The 20,690-nt window shown below is 37.5% G+C and overlaps 3 protein-coding genes across 18 annotated transcripts in view; 1 reads left to right on the forward strand and 2 right to left on the reverse strand.

The window, feature by feature from the left end:
- The window catches only part of LOC100117179 (metabotropic glutamate receptor 2), a 125,700-nt gene extending 124,702 nt beyond the window's left edge, over positions 1-998 (reverse strand). For all 4 annotated transcript variants that reach the window (XM_031927327.2, XM_016984679.3, XM_031927329.2 and 1 more), the window contains exon 1: positions 514-998. The gene's annotated coding sequence lies outside the window, so the exon portion shown is untranslated. The remainder of the gene's footprint in view (positions 1-513) is intronic.
- Positions 999-3,785: 2,787 nt separating this feature from the next.
- On the forward strand, positions 3,786-15,147 carry LOC100117253 (UNC93-like protein). Of its 2 annotated transcripts, none has more exons than XM_001601499.6 (7): positions 3,786-4,187; positions 7,764-8,051; positions 9,147-9,433; positions 11,461-11,689; positions 12,302-12,461; positions 13,014-13,281; positions 14,556-15,147. In XM_001601499.6, exons 2-7 carry the CDS (start codon positions 7,807-7,809, stop codon positions 14,810-14,812), a joined length of 1,446 nt encoding a protein of 481 aa, XP_001601549.2. In that variant the 5' UTR covers positions 3,786-4,187; positions 7,764-7,806; the 3' UTR covers positions 14,813-15,147. The 2 variants fall into 2 exon arrangements, with proteins under 2 accessions (XP_001601549.2, XP_016840035.1); XM_016984546.3 differs by having other exon boundaries at positions 4,005-4,388.
- The window catches only part of LOC100679628 (POU domain, class 6, transcription factor 1), a 130,026-nt gene continuing 124,468 nt past the window's right edge, over positions 15,133-20,690 (reverse strand). For 9 of the 12 annotated variants that reach the window (XM_016984554.3, XM_016984552.3, XM_031927252.2 and 6 more), the window contains 2 exons: positions 19,264-19,415; positions 15,133-19,032 (listed from right to left, as the gene is read on the reverse strand). In XM_016984554.3, coding sequence (XP_016840043.1) covers positions 18,908-19,032; positions 19,264-19,415 — 277 coding nt within the window. In that variant the 3' untranslated portion in view covers positions 15,133-18,907. The remainder of the gene's footprint in view (positions 19,033-19,263; positions 19,416-20,690) is intronic. The other 3 variants (XM_031927251.2, XM_016984547.3, XM_032598515.1) reach the window with 2 other exon arrangements.

The following is a 20,690-nucleotide window of genomic DNA, read 5'->3' on the forward strand; positions in this document are numbered from 1 at the left end:
AAAAATTAATGGCACAACTTTGAGTCAATGTTTACACATTTACACAGTTAGTGCAGATACACGAATTTCTGGACTTATATTTTAATTTTCTCAGAGAAAATTTTTTAATTATAGCAACGTCTCCAATGCGAAAGAGAAAAATTGCCCCAGCTATGTGTCGTTTCGAATGAATCTATTGAAACCGCTAATGAATAATTTTTTTTATACTGTTTTAATATGCAGAAGAGCAAATATTTTGCGGTTACCACGGCAACACGATGGAATATGTCAAATCTTCCAACATAGTGAATAAATATATTGAAAATAAAAGCCAACTTGAGCATGCGGTGCATTCGGAAGGACGCAATATTTTTCTATTACTAATCCTCTCAGATGAAAAAGTTTCATCTCCGTTGGCAAACACAGTCGAAGCATGCAAGGCGCTGCGGCCAACAAATACAAATAAAGAAATAATGAAGAAATCTAAGCCAGTCTGAAGTGAGGATGCAGCAAAATTCACGGCTACTAACTTACTTTTAAGAAAATCCTCTATTTCTCTCTCGCGCATAAACTTTTAGAGTCGTCTCACAGTTTACATCAGTGAACGCGTATAACTCACATTTTAGCCTGGGGCCTCGTAAGTGTGCGTCTCGATTTCAGCGTGGAACTATACTCGCATGTACGGTATTCGCTCCGAGTGTCAACTCCGTCGAATTTATTCTATTACGTTTGAAAACGAACGCGGTTAAATGTGTGCGCTCCATAAATTTTGCTAGTAGCACAACGCGCTCCCAAAGAGCATTACAAAGGAAAAACATGAAAAAAAAACAATTAATAAAAAAAAGTGACTAGAAAAAATTCTCGAGCTTTATATGCGCTTGGTAAAGCAAAGCCCTTTGCTCGAAGGTTCTAATAAAATTTTCAGGAATCGCGCGAGCAAGACAGAAGCGGCGCGTATCGCTGTCCGCGACTAGGGAGCAGCATCTGCACGAACTCCGCTCGGCGGTGGTTGCGCGCTTTGACTGAAGGGACTTGTGCGGCTGGAGCGCGCGCGCCGGTATTCCGCAAGCTTCCCCCTACTTTCCGTCCGCCAGCACTGGAGCCGAGCAGCATCCTCTCTGAATACCGTGGCGCGCACAAACGAGATCCCCCACCACGTGTCTCTCTCTCTCTCTCTCTCTCTCTCTCTCTCTCTCTCTCTCTCTCTCTCGCTCTTTATACCTCTCGCAAACCAAGTTTTTTCGTTTTAAATTTCACGTTTTTCCCTCTTTGAGATTTGGGCAGTTGACTCAAAGACTAATGAATGATAAACAACCCTGGCGTTCCGTGCGTGAAAGCGAACTCGACAAATGTTGACAAAGTTTAGCAACTCAAAAAGTTAATTATCAAAAAACTGGGCGACGGTAATATGACCGCAAGGCAAAGTTATTTAAGATAATATTGAATTTATTATGTTTAGGATATAAGATCGAATTAAGATAGTTGTACTCGTTTCTATTATGCGACACGCTAGATGCTGAAAAGCTTCTACGTAGGTCGATAAAGTTTTAAATTTTTGGCTTTTACGAGCTATAGATCAAGTCAAGAGATCAAAATCAGAAATGGCTTTTAAGGAGCTGAAGTATTATTCAATTAATAAAAAATAGCCTCATCTTCACAGGGTATGGCATATCATTAGTTTTAACCTCAGCGTGCTTTCAGTGAGCGCGCGAATGCATGTACGTATTACATTTGACCACGAAAAAGAATGCTTCATATAGCTTGCTTTTATTATCTTGCAAAGATGCAGAGCAAGGATGATCGTATCTGTTAAATAAATACGTGAGATTTAATGTAATTACCATAACTCTGCTCTTCTAGTCCAATCCTAGCTTAATCCTTTGGTGTATTTTCAGCTTAATTGAAGCTTGAAACTAAAATAACCCTGCAAAAATGTTTTAAAATTGAGTTTAAAAGCAAACTGATGATCAAGCCTCATCCGGCGCTTTAAAGAAGATCGATTTAAACTGTTTTTAGCTAGTCCAGCCATCATATTGCCATTTTCATTGCCCTTGCTTATATACCGGCTTAACGCTGGTTTATACATTGCTCGCCTCAGGATCTCATCACCTCGAGGATACAACGTTTCAATGTTGCCATAGATTTTACCCTTTATCTTGCGCACACATATCTTTGGAGTATTAGCTCGCAAACGAGCTAATGCGCGCAAAGCACGTGACTTATCATCTCAATCGAAATTTCAACCGCTCGATGTAATTTATTGCAGAAACTATCGAAAATGGTTCACGTACAATGCAAATTTACGAGCTGCTACAATTTAATAAAACCTTTTATCGCTGCTGACAGATTTCCAATGAGATTTAACTTGTTAACACGTTTACGTTGTAAAATCCATCGTAGTTTCCGCTTCGTTACTATTTCACGATGTCATTGACAATGACACGGTGAACAGATAAGCGGAGATTAACCTATTATTAGTCACCGGAACATTCCTGCTGTTAAACCATGTTTTAGAGACCTAAATTAGATTTTGAAAATTGTGTTCTACTTCGAATATGACAGAATCATTTGTTTCGAAAATGACAATATAGATGACAATATTCAGGACAATCGGTGGGAGTAAGGCTAGGCGTTAAACTCATCTCTCGATATGAAGCTCAATGTTTATATATGTATATAGATATGTATTGTGGTCTGCGAGAGTTGATGTTGTTATTGACCAACGAGCCGTGCTAATGAAAAATTCTCGTCGGCGGCCACTGCCACACTGTCCTTTCTCCTTCGCTAAGTCCTTCCTCATGCAGGCGACGCAAACTTTGAAGTAGGTATGACAAAAAATAAAGTAGGAAAAGAGACTTACAAAAGAAAAGTTTGAACCGGACTGATTGTGAGTTGGGAAAAAGTTGAAAAGACCAAGATAATGTAAAAATGATGCTTGAAAACTTGTTATTTTTCCTTTTGAACGCCTTCTAAAGTTGTAAATAATAGCGTTGCTTGAAAAGATCAATCTTCATAATTTAGGCTGTTTTGTCAACTATACAAAAATAGCATTATGTAAAATAAGAATTCTACAAATTTTTGTACTCCTATAAAATAAAGCTGTTAAATGTAAAATCTGAATATTTTAGTTCTCAATTCAAATTCAAACTTTGTATCTCTTGTTTTCTTCGAGACATTTGCGAAAAATACCTTCTTTAGGGTAACATATACTGATTTTTGAAATGATTCTCTTGTTTTTAAGAAATTACTCAAGAATATTTAAAGAATTAGCTAAACAATCAATTCAACAAAAGCAATTCACAGTGCTAATTGAAGAATTATTTTAAAAAGCATTCGACCTAAAGCCTGTCGGCTTTGAAATAATTAAAGCGCATAAATTTCTTCGGAATGTTGAATACGAATAACAAAATTTATTCTTTTAATTACGAATAATGCATACAAACACGTAACTGTTCATTTATCGCACTAATTTGATAAAACAAAAAAGTAGACAAATCATTTAAATATTACATCAGATCATGAAAAAATCAATATAGCATTCATACATGATATCACAGGTAATTAATTGTTCTTTATGCATTCTTGTACCTCGTGGGTGAATGGATGAAAATGAATGTCGATTAAGTAATCAGCAAAAAAGACTCACTAAACCAAAGCACAAAAAAATAGCAACGAAAAAAAACCTTTAAGAGAACGACGCACAAGCTAGCATTCATATTCGCAAGTATAATTTGTAGGAATAATGCTAAAGTGAATCCAAGTCAAGAGCATTATAGCCAAATAATTATTGATCAACCGTTTATAGCGCTTTAACTCTTCGGAAAGACTTCGTTACAATGCATAGCGTAGCCTAACGAGCAAATGAAGAGAGAGGACTCAGAGCGAAAAGTTTCAGGTGCAAGCGCCGTCGTGCATATACACAGGCGCTTGAAGAATCATGGAGAAGGAAAACAAGAGTAAAGAAGTGGGAGACAGCGAGCTCGCACGGCGATTGAAACCGCAGCAGCAGCAGGTCACAATCTCGAGCTTATGATTCAGTTTGGTCTTGGCGTCGTCGGCGCTCGGATATATTACCGGTTTCCTTAATCGAGCGTCAGCAGCATCTCTCGCACACCTACTAACATTCAAACATTTTTCTTCGAAGAGCTATCGGTCTGCAACAGCTAGTGACGATATAATGCTTGCTTGCCGGAAGACTGCGGAAATTGGTAAGCTGAGTTATATGACCTATCGTCGACTTTAGACCCCCTTGAATCACCAGCACGAAAAACTAGTGTGATTTCCTTCATCAAAGTGAAAAGTGTAAACTTCTACCGACATATAAATGAGTGTGTTAAATTTGCACATTCTGCAAATTTGTGAATGCAACAGGGCGGCCACACATCAACATTCCTCATTCTGCACATTTGGTATTTTGATAAATCTAAACCTTTTAATTAGTGACAATCGGAAAGCAATTTTTTTACATACTTTTATTAATGTTGTACCTTTTTTTGACTTAACTAAAGCATATTTTGTAGCAGAGCTTGCCGAGTCAATAGAGTATATTTAAGCCGTTTTTGCTCTAGTAATCTTAAATTATATTTCAATCAGAAAACCGATAACGTTCACGTGCAAAGCATCCGGTAGAGGTAAAAAAAAATGTAATATGATTTTTTAATATTGTAATATGACTTTTTAAGATTGTACAAAAATGTTATTTCACATTTTCCTTTAAAAACTTCAAAATAATATAGTTAACATTTTAAATTCTATAAAATATAAAATGAATCCACGCAGTTATTTAAAAGGAATTTACCTGATGGAGGAGCACGTGATATAAATATTTCAATTTCCCTCAAATTCCTTCTTTTTCCTTATCTCATATATTGGTAATATGCATAGCTGTTTCCTATCCTTGACAATATACACGAATTTTTTAATCGAACTTATAAATCGCGAAAAACTGCTTAGGTATAGAAAATGGATAAATTCTACCAACACAACTCAAATCTAATCACAAAAGCTCAATGGTGCTGAATTGAATTATACTCATTATTACAGCTACTAAAATATCCAGTAAAGTTATGCTATAAAGAGATATCAAGCCGTACATCGTAATTCATTCATTTGGACCAACCATATATAGTCTGAAAATCCGTTTAAGCTGTGTGATATAAGCTCGAGTCTCCCCTGTGTCAATAATAGATACCAATGCGCGACTATTAATCCTATAACACGATCTACTTTATGATAATTCAAAAGCCGGAAATTGTAACCCCAATATTTAACTTTTCTCATTAAACTTTAAATGTTTTACATTATTCATAAATTGTAAGCTCTTAATTCTATTTATAAAACTATGAAAATATGATACACTTGTTAAATACTAATAATACATATACACTTACGATACAGTAGCATTAACATTCCCAGTTCCAGTTCTTCATTATGGGTATGCGTTACGTTAATTGGCGACACGCAATGGCATTGCTCAGATCGTCGTTCTAGATGCACCTTAAGCCAACTTATAAAACTATCGATTCTCGTGAATTTTCTGCATCTAAAACTGTATGTAAAAAAATAATAAAACGATTATTTTCGAAATGAAAAAAAATGGCAATAATAAAAGAGAAAAGTTGGAATAAATGTAACAATGCTTTAGGCAAAACAGTATTTATAATACATGCGCGTGAATCCGGAAGTTCAAAGCTAAACCAAGACAATGCCTTTTCTCGATTTTTTTCGTTTTCTCTCGTTACTTCCTAGCAGTGCGCATGTACAATAATACATTTTGTCAGAGGAATGAATAAATGAGAAAAAATTTAATGTCTTTCATTTGCTAAAAATAAAAGAATGTTCGTTCATTTTAATACGAATACTCTCTTGTTGAATTCGTATTTGCTCTCTCCGAACAAGACCCGATGAAGCAGCAAGCGTTTCCGAAGAAATATTTCGTAAAAGCAGATCATTTTAAATTTTAATCTACGATAACTTTTGTACGTATTACACGCTATCATATTTTTTAACAAAGTTAAACTTTGACTGCCGTTGTGTTAAATTTGAATAGTTAGTTATGATTATGTCAAATCTAGTTAATAAGTTACTACTTGTTCGTTAACAGGAAAAAATCTAAACGCGATGATAACAGGAAAACGATCATTAATTATTTCGATTTATCTAATTATCACGGAGAATCACGAATTATATATATCATTTAATATAAAAAGAGATTTACATGAAGATATTTTTCAAGGACAGCGGTATATTGTGTAAACTTCGAGTACCCTATATCGTGTGCCTCGGTAGATGACCAATCGGGATTTGTTGATGCAATATCCTATATAACGAATGCGTAGGCATACGCGGGTGAAACAGGTAACCACGTGTAGCGGATGAAACAGCTTTAACAAATAGTGCCTGCATACATCGGATAAATCAAGCTCTGGCTTTTTGCAGCTGCTGCGCTTCGACATTCATAGCCTATGGCGCCATTTTTCCATGTTCCATCAATAATTTCTTCTCCCTTAAATTGCGTTTTCCCAACAGAACGGCATGTTTGTTGTTGCCACTTTGTTATTTTTAATACTATATTTCTGTTTCTATAATGAAATATTTGGTTGTGATGAAACGAGCGATCTAAATTTAATGTTTTTAAATATTATTACAACAATAATATTTTGTACATCGACTCTTCAAATATTATGAAACTCTGTTTTTAATCCTATAAAAGTGAACATTTCTGTGAGTTTATATATAGTTTTTACACAATCCATAACACTGTACTTAATTACACAGTGGCAACGAGAGAGACGGATTTCTTGCTTAGTCTGTTAATGGTATAGGAATATTTTCCGTTTGCTTAAGTCTGAAACCGCTGTAATCTTTCTATTTACGCATGCTCTAACACTTGCAAAATACGCAAGGAGTCAAGAGTAGTTTGTCTTTTTTTTCTCAAGTTTCAAACAAAACATGCTCGAAAACAAATACTGAAAAAAATAATGAACTAATCTTGGGAATCGAATTTCAATTTAAGAAAATATGAAACTCACAAGAGAACAAAGCGCGTATCTATAGGTCATGCCATAGGTATGCTAATTGAAAAGTGCATTTATTATAGTATAAGTTTTATTATTTCGCCGAACTGCTTGAATATTGTAAAGCAATCATACCACTAGAATATATTAAAATTTCAATAAGTTATTCACTCTGTGCTTTTAAAACGATAAAACAAAAATTATATACCGTACTGAATAAAATGATGTTTTACTTTGATACGCGCTGTCATATTTCAAAGAAAAAAAAATCTTTAACTTATGAATTTAATTTCAGGCATAGTCAATAAAGTTTTCGTAGCACAATATCTCATTAAATTCTCAACAGAATGCATTTTTAGCTAGATTTAAAAGTGAAACTGTTACGCTTATTATTTAGTACGAATTCGGAAAGAATCATTGGCTTAATCTTAAATGTCAATTTAAAATGTCGATTTGAAATATAAATCAAGACTTAATGCGTCCATAAAGTAATTTGAATCAAGGCCACTTTTAAGTCTATATGTATGTTTGATCTCGTGATAAGTTAGCTTTGCGAGGATTGTAAAGCATTATGAATCATTGCAAAATGCAAGTAAAAAGTTATTTTCGCAAATTGTTTTAAATTGCTTGGATTGCAGGAGAAAAACACAATTGCGCAGAATACATCTCTAGGTTTTGTGAACACTGGGCAAAACGGAGATGCGCACACTTATGCGTATTGCGTATACACAATTTTAAATGCTCACAAAGGCCTTTTGTAATTTTCAGGAATTCAGTTTACTTCGAAAAAGTGTCAATATTAAAATTAGAAATGGAAGTGTCACCGAAATTTGTGGAAGCGAAAACAGACCAGTTTCTGCCGTCAGAAAGATGGAGGATCATAAAAAATATCCTAATGATCGGGGTCGCATTCATGATCCACTTTACGGCTTTCATGGGTGCGAGCAATCTTCAGAGTTCTGTCAATGCCGATCAGTCTTTGGGGACATTCACACTTGCTGCTATTTACGGAAGCTTGATCTTCAGTAACATATTCCTACCTGTGTTAGTTATAAGGTAATTACAATTTATCATCATATCCGTAAACGATTTCAATGTACAGTGAAAAATATTTATTGAGATTGTTCACAACATCCTTATATCTCGATAATTCCTCATTCTCAGATACAATCGTTGCATCATAACTCAAAATAGCAAACTCTTATAATGAAGACTAAATAAAAACAAAGTGAATTAGAAAGTAATGCTTAACTTTATCGCTATACAAGTACTTCATGAACGCTTGTTAATAAAATCCCGGTGTACAACCTTGTATCTCAATCTCACGCTTCTATAGTAGGAATCGTAATAAAAATTATTAATTAATCGTAAGAAAATATTAACTTATTCAGGGTCCTCTAATGGATCGTACTTTTAATGTAATTACAAAAGGTCGTATAAGGGTATAGGCTACTGTATTTTCAAGAAAAATAAAGCTGAAACTGTAGTACTAAAAAGTAATCTCTTCCTCTGAGTGCTCGTAATAATAAAAAGAGTACACAACAGGAGTAATTATGTTAAATCCCTATGTAATGCGTTTTCGCGCGCAACTCTCTCCCTCTCTCTCTCTCTCTCTCTCTCTCTCTCTCTCTCTCTCTCTCTCTCTCTCTCTACTGATCGATGAATCGTTGGCTTGCGACTCTCGTTAACGACCTGAAAGGTAGAGACTGTAGCTTTAAAAAAAAGAGGACGAGAGGTTCGGAAACGGAAAGTATAGGAAAAAGTGCGTTAAGTACGTTTTTTATTACTCTTGACGCAAAAGTTCAGTTCAACTAGAAGTGTTGCTTTATATGGATGTACTCTCTGCTTTTATTCATTAATAGAAGAGTCAGACGCTCGAAGATAACGAGTAGTTAGCGGTACTTTTTTATCGGTAAGATTATCAAAAGCTTCAGAAAGAACGTTTCAATTTAATTAAAACAAGTATACCTGCACATTGCCGATATACAAAGTGTGAGCAACAGCGAATGCAACATTATGTTCCGAGAATAATCCAAACTAGCTTATTCACTTGACTCACCGCTTTGTAACTATAGTTCCAATCGTACACGTATACAACGCAGTCCGTCTATTTAATGAATCGATAATCGCGTTAATAACAAACTGTTGCAGCTGGCTGGGCTGTAAGTGGACCATAACGCTGACGTTCGTGGCGTACATGCCCTTCATCGCCGCCCAGTTCTATCCACGTTTCTTCACAATGATACCCGCGGGTCTGGCGGTGGGCCTTGGAGGTGGGCCTTTGTGGTGCGCCAAGTGCACCTACTTGACGGTCGTCGCCGAGGCTTACGCCACGGTCTCCGATATCAGCGCGGACGTCCTCGTAACGAGGTTTTTCGGCCTCTTTTTCATGTTCTACCAGATGGCGCAGGTTTGGGGCAATCTCATCTCTTCTGCAGGTGAGTACGTTACTGCTGGATACGCGCGTTCATCACGCGCTTTGTTGAACGCGCTGATTAGAAAATCTTTGAGCGAGCGGCTCACGCACTGCGCACACGCCACACGCGTGTAGTATGCTGCCCATAGGACGGAGATAAAATTGTCCTTTGTTACGGTCGAGCAAACTATGAGCGATCTCCCTCGCACTGCTGGCCTCATTTTTCTCAAATAAGGTGTCTACTTACTTTCGCAAACTAATCTCACATAGCGCGATTAATTAAATTTGAAAACGGATGATAGAAGTGAATAGTCATTCAAACAATCAATGACGCCAGCCAACCAGCAATAATCGGTCAGCGCAACAAAGTGGAAAAATTAAGACAGACAACCTCGCGAGAGTAGAAGCGCGTGTAAAAAATAACCACGAGATAAGATACTGCGATTTTCAAAGAATTAGAAAAGTTTCGGAAAGAATAGGAGCATCATCCATCCCATCCACTCGGGCTCGATTAACCTACATATTTCATTCGGGAAAAGCTACTGCTTCATGCGCGCGTGTGTGTTCACGGAGAGAAAGTTATCATCCCCTCCGGAAGGAGATGGAAATGATCGTGCACGTTTGTCTCGGGCCTTTATATTCTCAATTCAAATGTAACCGAGAGTGAGTGCGGGCGTTTATTGAATTGTCCGATCGCAACGCGCTCTAAAGAAATCGGCGGACGAGAGCTCTCTAAGCTAAAAAGACGAGGTAGAAAGTTTTTAAAGAAAGCAGAGAGGGAGACTGAAAGAGAGCAAACTCTCCGGGCGATTCAAAGGGAATTTATCTACGTACTCTCGTTCTTGGCTAGGAGTGGACTCTTCGATTTATCGTGAATGAATCTATATATCTATATAACAATTCTTAATTTTTATTCAGTAGGGCTATATATGGACATCTTCAGAGCGGCGGGGAAATGATTTGTCACCTGAGAGAGCCAGCAGTACTCAAACGACAGTATAATAGCGGCGGATGCGTTCCGTCGGAGCGGAAGACCGCGGAAACCTATCAATCAGCACGAAGTAGTGCTAGTAGTTCGCGCGCGGCTACAGCGTCGCGCGTATAATTCCATTTGGAGCCGTAAAACTCGAACGGCCGTCGCCGGTAGCCGTCTATCTATGCGGCAGTACCCCTCTCCCCCTCTCTCTCTCTCTCTCTCTCTCTCTCTCGTTCTCTCGTCGGCTGACGTAACTATATGTATGTATAGCTTCTGTGCGTCTGTGTGAAGAACTCGACAAGGTCTTGGAGAATAGCACAGCAGCAGTTCGCTTTGAAGGGTTCGCACGGGGACTTTTAACTGCCGCGAGAGGCCAAGCGCGCACTCAACGAGGCTGGCGTGTATAAGACTGCTGTTCGGAAGAGTAAAGGTGCAAAAAGCACTGCTCGACCCGATAAACCGCCGCCGCGTCACCGCTGTACTATCATCGCCGACTCCCTATAAACTTCCGCGTCCTTCGCAGCTCTGAACTGCACTTTCGTATAACTGGCCAACAAGCTTATGTATATAGCATTTTGAGCTCGTGAAACATTGTTCCACGGCGTCTAATGAGCCTCCGCGGCTTTGGAGAAAATTAAAAAAATCGAGCTGAAACGCGCAGACACTGGTATTGCTGGATCTACCTTAGCTTTGGAAAAAATTAGTTCCAGTCCTAACAAGTTGCTGCTGCTTCGCGAACACGACCTATTTCTGATATTTACGAGACGAGGAGGGCTTCTATTCGCGCTTAATGATGAGGTAACAGTCCCGATCCGCCAGGATTTTGGACGGCTTGCTTTAACTTATCCTCAGAGCTAATTATGCTGTTGGTTTGATTCATGTCATTAACTTATAAGATCAACAAAACACCGTTTGCTAAAGACGCCAACTCTACGACTAATATACGCGGTTAGAGGTGACACGTCCGACATTCGATATGGCGTTCGAACAGCCAAGTAAAATCTTGTGCTCAACCGCGCCAGCGTATATCTGCATATTATGTATACATCTATAGTCAAGGTACTACATTGCAGTGCTGTCGTACGACATGGATCAGGAAGCAGCGGTGTCGAACGTGACGTTGAACGCGACTCTGGTAGGCGAGCTGTGCGGGGCGAATTTCTGCGGCGTCTCTTCGGCGACGGAGAATCCAAACTTGGAGCCACCGCCGCCGAAAAGAATCCAACTGATTTCCGGCATTTATCTGGGCTGCATGGTAGTCGCATGTCTGATCGTTGCCTTCGGCGTCGACTCCATCTCGAGGTATGTCTCTTTCTTTGCGCGCAGATTTTCTCTAAACTGTATCGTGAACTCAATATCTATATATACCATCCTGATCTCTGCTGTGTAAGGTACATGTGCGCGCGACGTCCGTCGTTCTGTATTCATTTGGACTCTATTGAAAGAGAGACAGAGGAAGAAACTTTCATTCGCGTGCAAAGCCCAAAGACAAATCGGAGAGGATCGATCGTAATATAACACTGCATACGTGAAAGGCAAAAGTTTCGATCCGCGTGTATATAGCGAGTCTAAAACAACTTTTCTCTCCGACTATCTTTTACGCGCACGTATATCCTTCACGCTTACTTATCAAGGTCTTCAACTTTTCCGCCAAATTTTTTAAATGCCTTGCTAAAGATCAGCGCATTAAGGATGTCATGCGACATCCGTAATGACTTGTTTATCGCGTTCGAATTGCAGCTGCAGGCGGAAATTGGGTTTTTCCCATAGTCTTGCAATATACTGCCTGTGCGCGCACTTGTAAATCGATGAAAACTATGTTCGTGTTGCTAAATAAAGAACGTTGCGTTATGCTATAAGAATTTAATTTCCATGCAAATAAAAAATTGATGAATTCATTACTGGCCGATAAAGATACGACAGAGGAAGAACAGGATCCGCCACAGGACAGTCTGGCTTTAAGCTTCTGTCGGTTACTCTGAAATTGCTGGGAGAAAAAAGCCAACTGCTCATTCTGCCAATAACCATATTCATTGGCGCGGAACAGGCATTTCTATTCGCCGATTTCAACGCTGTAAGTGCAATTCACTCCGATCTGTAAGCTTTGAACACACGCTCTCACGCAAACCACCGTGCGACGAGTTTCATAGAAAATAATTAATTTCCCGCGCGTCCGAAGTGTGCTGTCCAACTATTTACTAATTAAGCTTAACCGAGTATATCTGTTAGCATTTATTCGATAATTGATTGGCCGATTTCGGTCACTTTCACGTAATAGAAAATTTACTGCCGGACTGCAGGGTTTTACGAATTCGCGTCCTAATTAAACAGCGCGGTAATGATTATTGTGTAAGTCAAACGTGTTTCGATTGATCTATAGCCATATTTTTTCGCATAACCTGAACCAAATCGTCAATGTATAGTCTACGTTGATTTTACAAAAAGTCCAAGTAGCCTACTTCCATATCGAATTACATCAGAGTAAAAAAGTAATGCGCGCTTTGTTACAAGAGGCGTCAGTATCTCAAACACGTGTCAAAACAAGTCATTTTCTATTACGTAAAATGATCGTTACGAAGCCCAATCACATACTTGATCCATGTAATCACTATTGTTATGTCGACAGGCATTCGTTTCTTGCGCCTGGGGCATCAGCAACATAGGCTACGTTATGATCTGTTTTGGCGTAGTCAACGCTATAGCTGCACCGGCAACTGGCTCGGTGGTCAAACTAACCGGAAGGATGCCAGTTATGATATTCGCCTTTTTCCTCCACATGACGATTCTAATTGCTATGCTGGTATGGAGACCGCAGCCTCAGCAGGGATCCATTTTTTTCCTTATTTCCGGTCTGTGGGGCATATGCGATGCAATATGGCTGGTCCAGGTTAATGGTAAGCTCTGTCGCTTGTATCGCGCTTGTATGCTTGTGATTAATGCATTTTTACGATATTTCAAAGGCTCGATCAATAGCTAGGATCGTGAATATGGATGCTCTCTTGAATGCTCTTTCCTTCGGGAATGCGAAGACTTCTCTTTTCTTCTATTGACAGTCGTTCTATTGTTATTAAAACGCGCGTTTTACGTGGTTTGTGAGTAATCTGTGTATTCACATTCTTCGCACTTATGCCACGGACAATAGTTAGTTTTTACTTTTTATCGCTAAAAAATCACTTGATCGCAATTATACTGTGGTTTAATACGCACGCAGCTACAATGACGTACTTCACGAGCAAATTTTAATATCCAATTTTAGATGATTAAATAATAGTACATTGCATAACTTAACGGGACTCTTTAAATACTTGTGAGAATTCTGATTTTACTCAAAAGATATCTGCATTGCAAATTCTTTAACATTTTTAACAACAAATATTACTTTTAAAAAAATGTTGTTTGAACCACATACTTACTTCATTACTGCCAGATAGTAATTATCGATTAGATTGGTTCTGCTGTGGGGTTTTAATCGATATGAATGAGAATAGCATTGAAAGTCAAACGATGGCAATAAACGTATTAGTAGTTGGCGACGTCTTTAGTTCTTCTGACTTTGCAAATAGAAAAATTGACTTTGCAAATAGTAAAATTTGAAATTCAATCAATTTATTTAATGGCATAGGTATACCGGTTTGACTGTTGCGCAACTGTGTCATAAAAAAATGAAGAACTTTGTAGTATTTTGCTGCGCATTTTAAGTCATCGACCATGCAAATTTGAAGGAGACTGATGAACTAGTGAAACAATGACATTTTTATTACATATTAGTATGACATAGAATTCTAAAAATCTAATAAACATGAATAGTTTCACTTAGTACATCATATGCTATGCATGATGAATCCATATAATGCAACTATTTGAATTTCAACTGCTGAAAAATCTTTATTATCTGTAAATTCTGAACAGAACAATTACTGGTAATATATTCTTATTTATTATACCTTAATTTACCGCTGAAAGGTAAGCAGTCGATAGTCAACAACAGTGAATTCTAACCAGACGAGTTACCAACATTCAGTAAAACTTGGTTTTCTGGCAGTCGATAAAAGTAGATCTCTGCGTGATTTATGGTGTGATCTTCGCCATCATTTTGCATTGATCGTACGTTAGTCTGAAGATATTTGTACCATACAGAATAATTAAATAAAACTTACTATGTTTTCAGCATTGTGTGGACTGCTGTTTCCAGGTAAAGAAGAATCCGGCTATTCAAACTTTAAACTTTGGGAGGCAACAGGATCAGTGATTACTTATGCGTACAGTCCTTATCTTTGCACAAGTGTTAAACTATACATTCTTATGGGCATTCTGTGTGTAGGAGTTATATGCTACTTAGTGATTGAGTTTACGGGACGTGTGTCAAAAAGTGTGAATCGAGTGAAACCAGACTTTGAGTTAGTAGCGTCCATCGAGAAATTTTGATTTTGTTCGATTACCTTATTAGGAAATCGATTGAAAACTTGACATTACTTCTTTTATAATGCGTAGAAATAAAAGTGATATTAATACTTATTATAAATTAAGATGATTAAAAAACCTAGTGAACGAAATACTGTAATTTTTATATACGTCAATGCTAATATGTTTATGGAAATTAACTATATACTATTTTCATACGCAATATAGTACTATTTTGTACTTCAAGTGTTCATATTTTTACACGGAACATAAAAATATCAATAAAAAACGTTTGAATAATAGTGGCCAAACAATTAATGACATCAAATAAATACGCCTATCTCTGATTTGTACCACAATATATGTTTTTATTTTATTCTTGTGGACACCTACTAGATTTTACACAGGTATTCGCTTACGATCTAAATTTCCTTCTTTCATTTTGTATTTCTTTTAATATGTAGTTGTAATGTTACATCGTGCCTAAGCGCTAACATTCAATCTAAAGCTACTGCCTCGCTTAAACTCTAGTTGTATACTTATGTGCTTAATTTCCGACTGTGTATGTACGTTTAATGTAGTTTCACGGTCAATCAATTATGCTCTATTTTTCATCTTGTTATCATTCTTTTTGAGTGTAAATTTGCGATAAAAATGTTCTTGACGCATATGTATACACTTATGAGTACGCTATTATATGAATCATTGTCATAAAGGAAATCCATTCATGGACCAACGAACGGCAATACAGACGTGAGACTACGATTTGCACAACGTTCATATATTGAGCCGCTTCCCTTTAGAGCAATAATTAACGTGTGTATGTGATTTCAAGCACTGCTGAAATTTCCATCGATTGACAACATTTTTTTTTTAGTTTTTTTGTTAATAGCCTTGAAATAGCTGATTGTATCTGTAAATACTACTATTTTAATACTTGCGTCTCTTCCTTATTTACAATTCCAGTTTTACAGTCGAGTAACTTTATAAAATGTAGTAGGAACTTTGGTTTCACCGGGCAATGTTTCGAGAGCAGTTTCCTCCCAATTGTTGCCGAAAAGTATTTGAGTTTGCTGCCCATAATTTTTTTATAAGATTGGCTTTGTACTACAGAGATTTTATACAGGTGAATGGCAATTCGAAAATGATGCGACCATTTCGGCATCGATGGTTAGGTATCTCGAAAGAAAGTTGCTTTTGCGCGGAGCGCTGACATTTCTGCCAGAAACTGCTGTGAAACATTAGCCCGTGGATCTGCGTTTTCCTTAGAAGTATGACACTCACGAATACAACTCACGTTACTTTTTTCCCCCTTAATATAGTCTAAGTATTAAGAGTTCATTTTTGCAATGCTCTATTTAGATGTGAAATTTTCACGAAGAAAATATACATGATTCTTTTCTTTTATTCGTTTTTCTCCCACTTAGCGTACTCATTTTCATTGCTCTCACCAACCGTATAACAAAATTTAATAACCGGAACATCTCTGTACAAACGTTATTTTCGACCGCTCGCATTTTTTTATGTTTTTATCAAAAAGGACATAACATACTATGGCGATTCGCCAACGCGCTTTTATCGAGATATAAATTTTGAATTTTGAATATTCCGTTCGACTCGCCTCTCACAGAGTGCGCTCTAGCGTTTTATAATACAGTTTTTAGGAACAAACCACTTTGCTCGTCATCATTGTTTTTCCTTAAATGTTACTTTATTCCTAAAAATATCGTCACCCTTTCATAGTCAACCTTTAACCATGTAAATTTTCTTTGTATGCACGCTTTTTTTCTTTCTAGCTATTATATAGCTGTGATAATTGTTGGAGTAAACTTTATCATTTATGAGTGCCTATTATCATGTAATTATGTATATTCTCGTTAAAGTATTATGTACAGGCTATGCTCGGAAGCTGAAACTATGCTTTTTTAACGACAAGAAGCTCATTCCGTTGGTCAACAAACAACAGATTCAAATGGAAAACTTACTAAGTAAGGCATATGAATTTATATTGATTAGTTTCTTAAAATACATTGAGTATGAACTCAAAAAATGTTTTTATATTACTATGTAAAAAGCGATTTTGACACCTATAAGTTTGCTGAATTCTGAAGACATTTTTCATTTTAGTATATTATATATGTTTAGTCGGCTGAATAACTGTTTGCATAGTCTGTCTAACGAATCAGCTTTTTGCACTTAACTTCGCAAATGCATATAACATTATAAATCAAATCAATAAACGTAACTCTGAGAAGCTTTATTTACTTAACAAAATCGCACTAGTAATAACAGGATCGTTAGATAAACATATGACTAGTGTAAAAAATGTTTATTTTTATATTTTTAGTATAGTAATATGTCCTTTATTTTTTTTTATTTCCTTGAAAGATATTTTTTGTTTATATAGCATACCAAGAGAAAAATGAAATCTGTTTATCGGAAAAAACAATAGGGCAGCCTGTCGGTACATAAGTATACTTTCAAAGACGAGTTATTGCAATCGATTTTATACTTAGTAATGTCAACATTCCTTATAGAAATATTCGTGCGTAATCACTATAGAGAGTCCAGCTAAATCGAGTGCTTCTTTTGCAATCCTTGATACATATAATCGATTTCTTTGCTTATTTTATTTCCTAAAGCAAATTTTCATATCTTCGAATCCAAGAAGACTCCTGTTATTTTTCTCCATATAAATATGCCACTATAGCTATCGGGGAAAATATGTAGCACAAAAAATCATTCAGTTTGAAAGATAAAAACAACATTTTTACGGAAGTCATTCGTTAACTACGTTAAACGAATACCGATCGATCAAATTTCTGTATACTTTTAGTTAAATGTATCCTAATATTTTTAAATGCAGTGCAATAATAGTAACAATTTTTCTCATTTTTTTGTTTTGATTTGTAGAGTAAATTACTTTTTTGCCAATACAAATAATGTTATATAATAATATAAATTATATTTTAACTACATATTTTTTATAAAACTTTTAGAACATATTTTTTTCTTATTTTCTCTCTCTTGCATGGAGCTCTCTTATTTTACGTAAAAATTATTTACAGATAATACACGCGTATACGTCTGCGATCACAATGCTCAGTGGTGCAAGTCGAGCAGTCTCATTTACCCTGTTTCCGCCTGGATCTGAGAAATCGCTCGATTGTGTACCACCTGTATCAGTCATTATTTATTTATTTATTTATTTGTTCTCCATCGTGTTCGAATTCACCTTAACGGACGAGGTTGGACGAAAATTGCTAAAACTAAAGTCGAAAAAATCATTCTTAAGGTGAGTCCATATAACGTAGTTACGCGTATCTTACAAAGTAATGAGTTTCCTTCATAATCATGGTCGAAGCAATAAATGTCTATGACTTTTTCCAGTGCTTTTTCACGCTCTATAATTACTTATTTATAAATAAATTAATGCTCTTTCAATGTTTGCCGTCACGAAAGTTACACTTAAGTACGCAAAAAACTCGATGAGCGAAACAAAAATTATCCTTCGATACTAATGAAATATAGAAAATTTACTTAAAAAATATACTTCCTTAATCTACATGCATACGCGTCGTTTTCTCGCACTTAAAATACTTCGCGAAGGTAAACTGAAGTGTACCTAGTAAATAATATAATAAAATAGTTATATATATTTCTTCTTATATATATAAAATAACGGAACATCGTTAATAATCTTAATAATATACATATTACCTACGTAAATTATACGGAAAAAAGTTGTAAGAAAACTACTGAAAAAAGGGAAACCTCTGCGTAAGAGCTCCGACCACGAACTTTCATTAATCGTTTACAATACGCATGCACTCTCACCCCATGTCTCTTTTTTTCTCGCACTCTTTCTCTCGCTCTCTTTTCTTCTTAATCTCACTTTATTTATCTCTCCTATATCTTCTTTCCTATCTTGACGGTCCGTTTGACGGATCACAACGAAGCTTTAAAGCTATAATATTTTCACAGTGTCATATGTGGCAAATCGTACGCATGTTCATTCTCCAAGTAAAATGCAATATCCGGTGCAGTAATAAGCGTGTTGGAGCTTTGTCCTTGAACTTCGAACATTGGTCGAGACAGCATAGCTGTGTCAGCTATATTTTAGGATATGTTTTTCGACATCATCCTCACCGTATTCTTAAGGGCTTGTCTCTTGTTGCAGAACCAGATCCTAATTACCTCGCGGTCGTAGCCCAGCTGCTGTGCGAGCGCTGTAATCTCATTACCTGAAACGGCAAATATTCAGTCAGACAAATCGAGAAAATAAAAATTGAGCTTAAAGCATTTTTTTTTTTTTTTTTGTTCAACACCACTTTTCAATTTGCGCAAGTAAACGCGCGAACGCGGACGAGAAAAAAAACGAATGAAAAAGTTCTCTAAAGAGTCGAGTGCGCGAAAAGAGATGAAAAGAAGATGTGAAGAGGTGTGCATGAGATAATTGGCATTAATTGACTTACCGGAAGGATGCGTGTTTCTGTCGAAATGCGCGTTAAGCAGCTCTAGAGCTTGGGGTGTGAACGAGGTTCGCCGCTTCCGCTTTTTGCTAGGTTCTACGCCGATGAAATCCGTCAGGTGGTTGGCACCGCTTTTAAACCTGTAATCATACGCACTACTCTCAGTTGAAAGCTGCTTACTTTTCCGACATTGCGGCGATGTTGAATTTAATCGGCTGGATGAAAGCAGCTAAATAATTACACGCTCGAGCGCGAGTGACGCGAATAAACAGCGATGTAATATACGGTAGCGCATTATTAGCTCTACTTATATGCAACATTAGATTGAAATTAACGCGCGCTAAACATGATAAAGCGACGGGTCAATTAATTACAAGCCCGGATAAATCCATGTACGAGAATTTTTGTCATCGGCGACCAAATTTTCTGATTGAATTGGGAACGTGGTGAAATAAATTCGGCGACACTCGCGGTCGAAGTACATTTCACAACGATGACATAAATTATTTCGCGAGAATGACGCAGCAGTATAACGAGCGCTTGCTTCAACGTGCAACAAAATATTTTATCAGTCCGTGTACCCTTGTCGGAGAGAATCACCCCCCCCCCCCCATCTATTTCCCCTGTTTGCCAATAACGGAAAAAAATCGTTATAAGCATCGCCGCTTTACATAATGCTGCGTACAGGCGTGTTATATTGAAACACGCGAGCGGCATATCCCGCGTCAACAAAATATATATATCCACGCTTAATAACGAAAATATGTAGATTTGTCGGTCAGCGTCGGGGCGTAAGACTGTCGGAGCGGAATATTAAGTGCGGCGTAATCTCTATCTGTAAAAGAGAGCGGCATAGATAGCGAGTCGCGGTGACAGCGCCGTGTCGGCGCGTCGAATCGACTCTGTCGCGCGTGCGGGGGTGGAGAGAGAGAGAGAGAGAGAGAGAGAGAGAGAGAGAGAGAGAGAGAGAGAGAGAGAGAGAGAGAGAGAGAGCAGAATACTCGCGCAACAACGGCAGCTCGTAGTTTGCCGGTCAAAATTTATGTTTTTAATTTAACTCGGAATGACCAACTGTCGAGCTGGGTATAGATGCGGATAAAGAGGAAGAGGAGAGCGGGAGAGCAAGAGGAGGGAGAAACAAGGGCGTGAGGCCAAGCGATCGGTCGCAGCGGGGTAAAAAGCACAGCGCGAAATTAGCATCACGCAGTGATATTTCGTCGAATCCGCGAAAACAATATGCTAATGGAGGAAAAGAGAAGAAGGGAAAGAGCGAGCGCGGTAATATATACTAGCGCGAGCGCGCCCGGCTTTTCGCGTGCACAGTGCAGTGCAGAGAGTATGTGTGTGTACGTGCATGCGTGTCATGTCTGTGGCCGAAACAGAAGCACGGCGATCGTGAAGGGGGAGAAAAAAGAGAAAAATCAATCTGC

This window comes from Nasonia vitripennis, chromosome 3 (genome assembly GCF_009193385.2).
Source record: "Nasonia vitripennis strain AsymCx chromosome 3, Nvit_psr_1.1, whole genome shotgun sequence".
Lineage (NCBI taxonomy): Eukaryota > Metazoa > Arthropoda > Insecta > Hymenoptera > Pteromalidae > Nasonia > Nasonia vitripennis.

What these genes read in the sequence shown, in the direction of transcription:
- LOC100117253 (XM_016984546.3), top strand. Translation starts at nt 4,342, where the DNA reads ATGCAACAGGGCGGCCACACATCAACATTCCTCATTCTGCACATTTG. An exon ending in TTCCTCATTCTGCACATTTG is followed by an intron (nt 4,389 to 7,763) that starts GTATTTTGATAA and finishes TGTAATTTTCAG; the next exon opens with GAATTCAGTTTACTTCGAAA. An exon ending in GGCGTCGACTCCATCTCGAG is followed by an intron (nt 11,690 to 12,301) that starts GTATGTCTCTTT and finishes TGGCCGATAAAG; the next exon opens with ATACGACAGAGGAAGAACAG.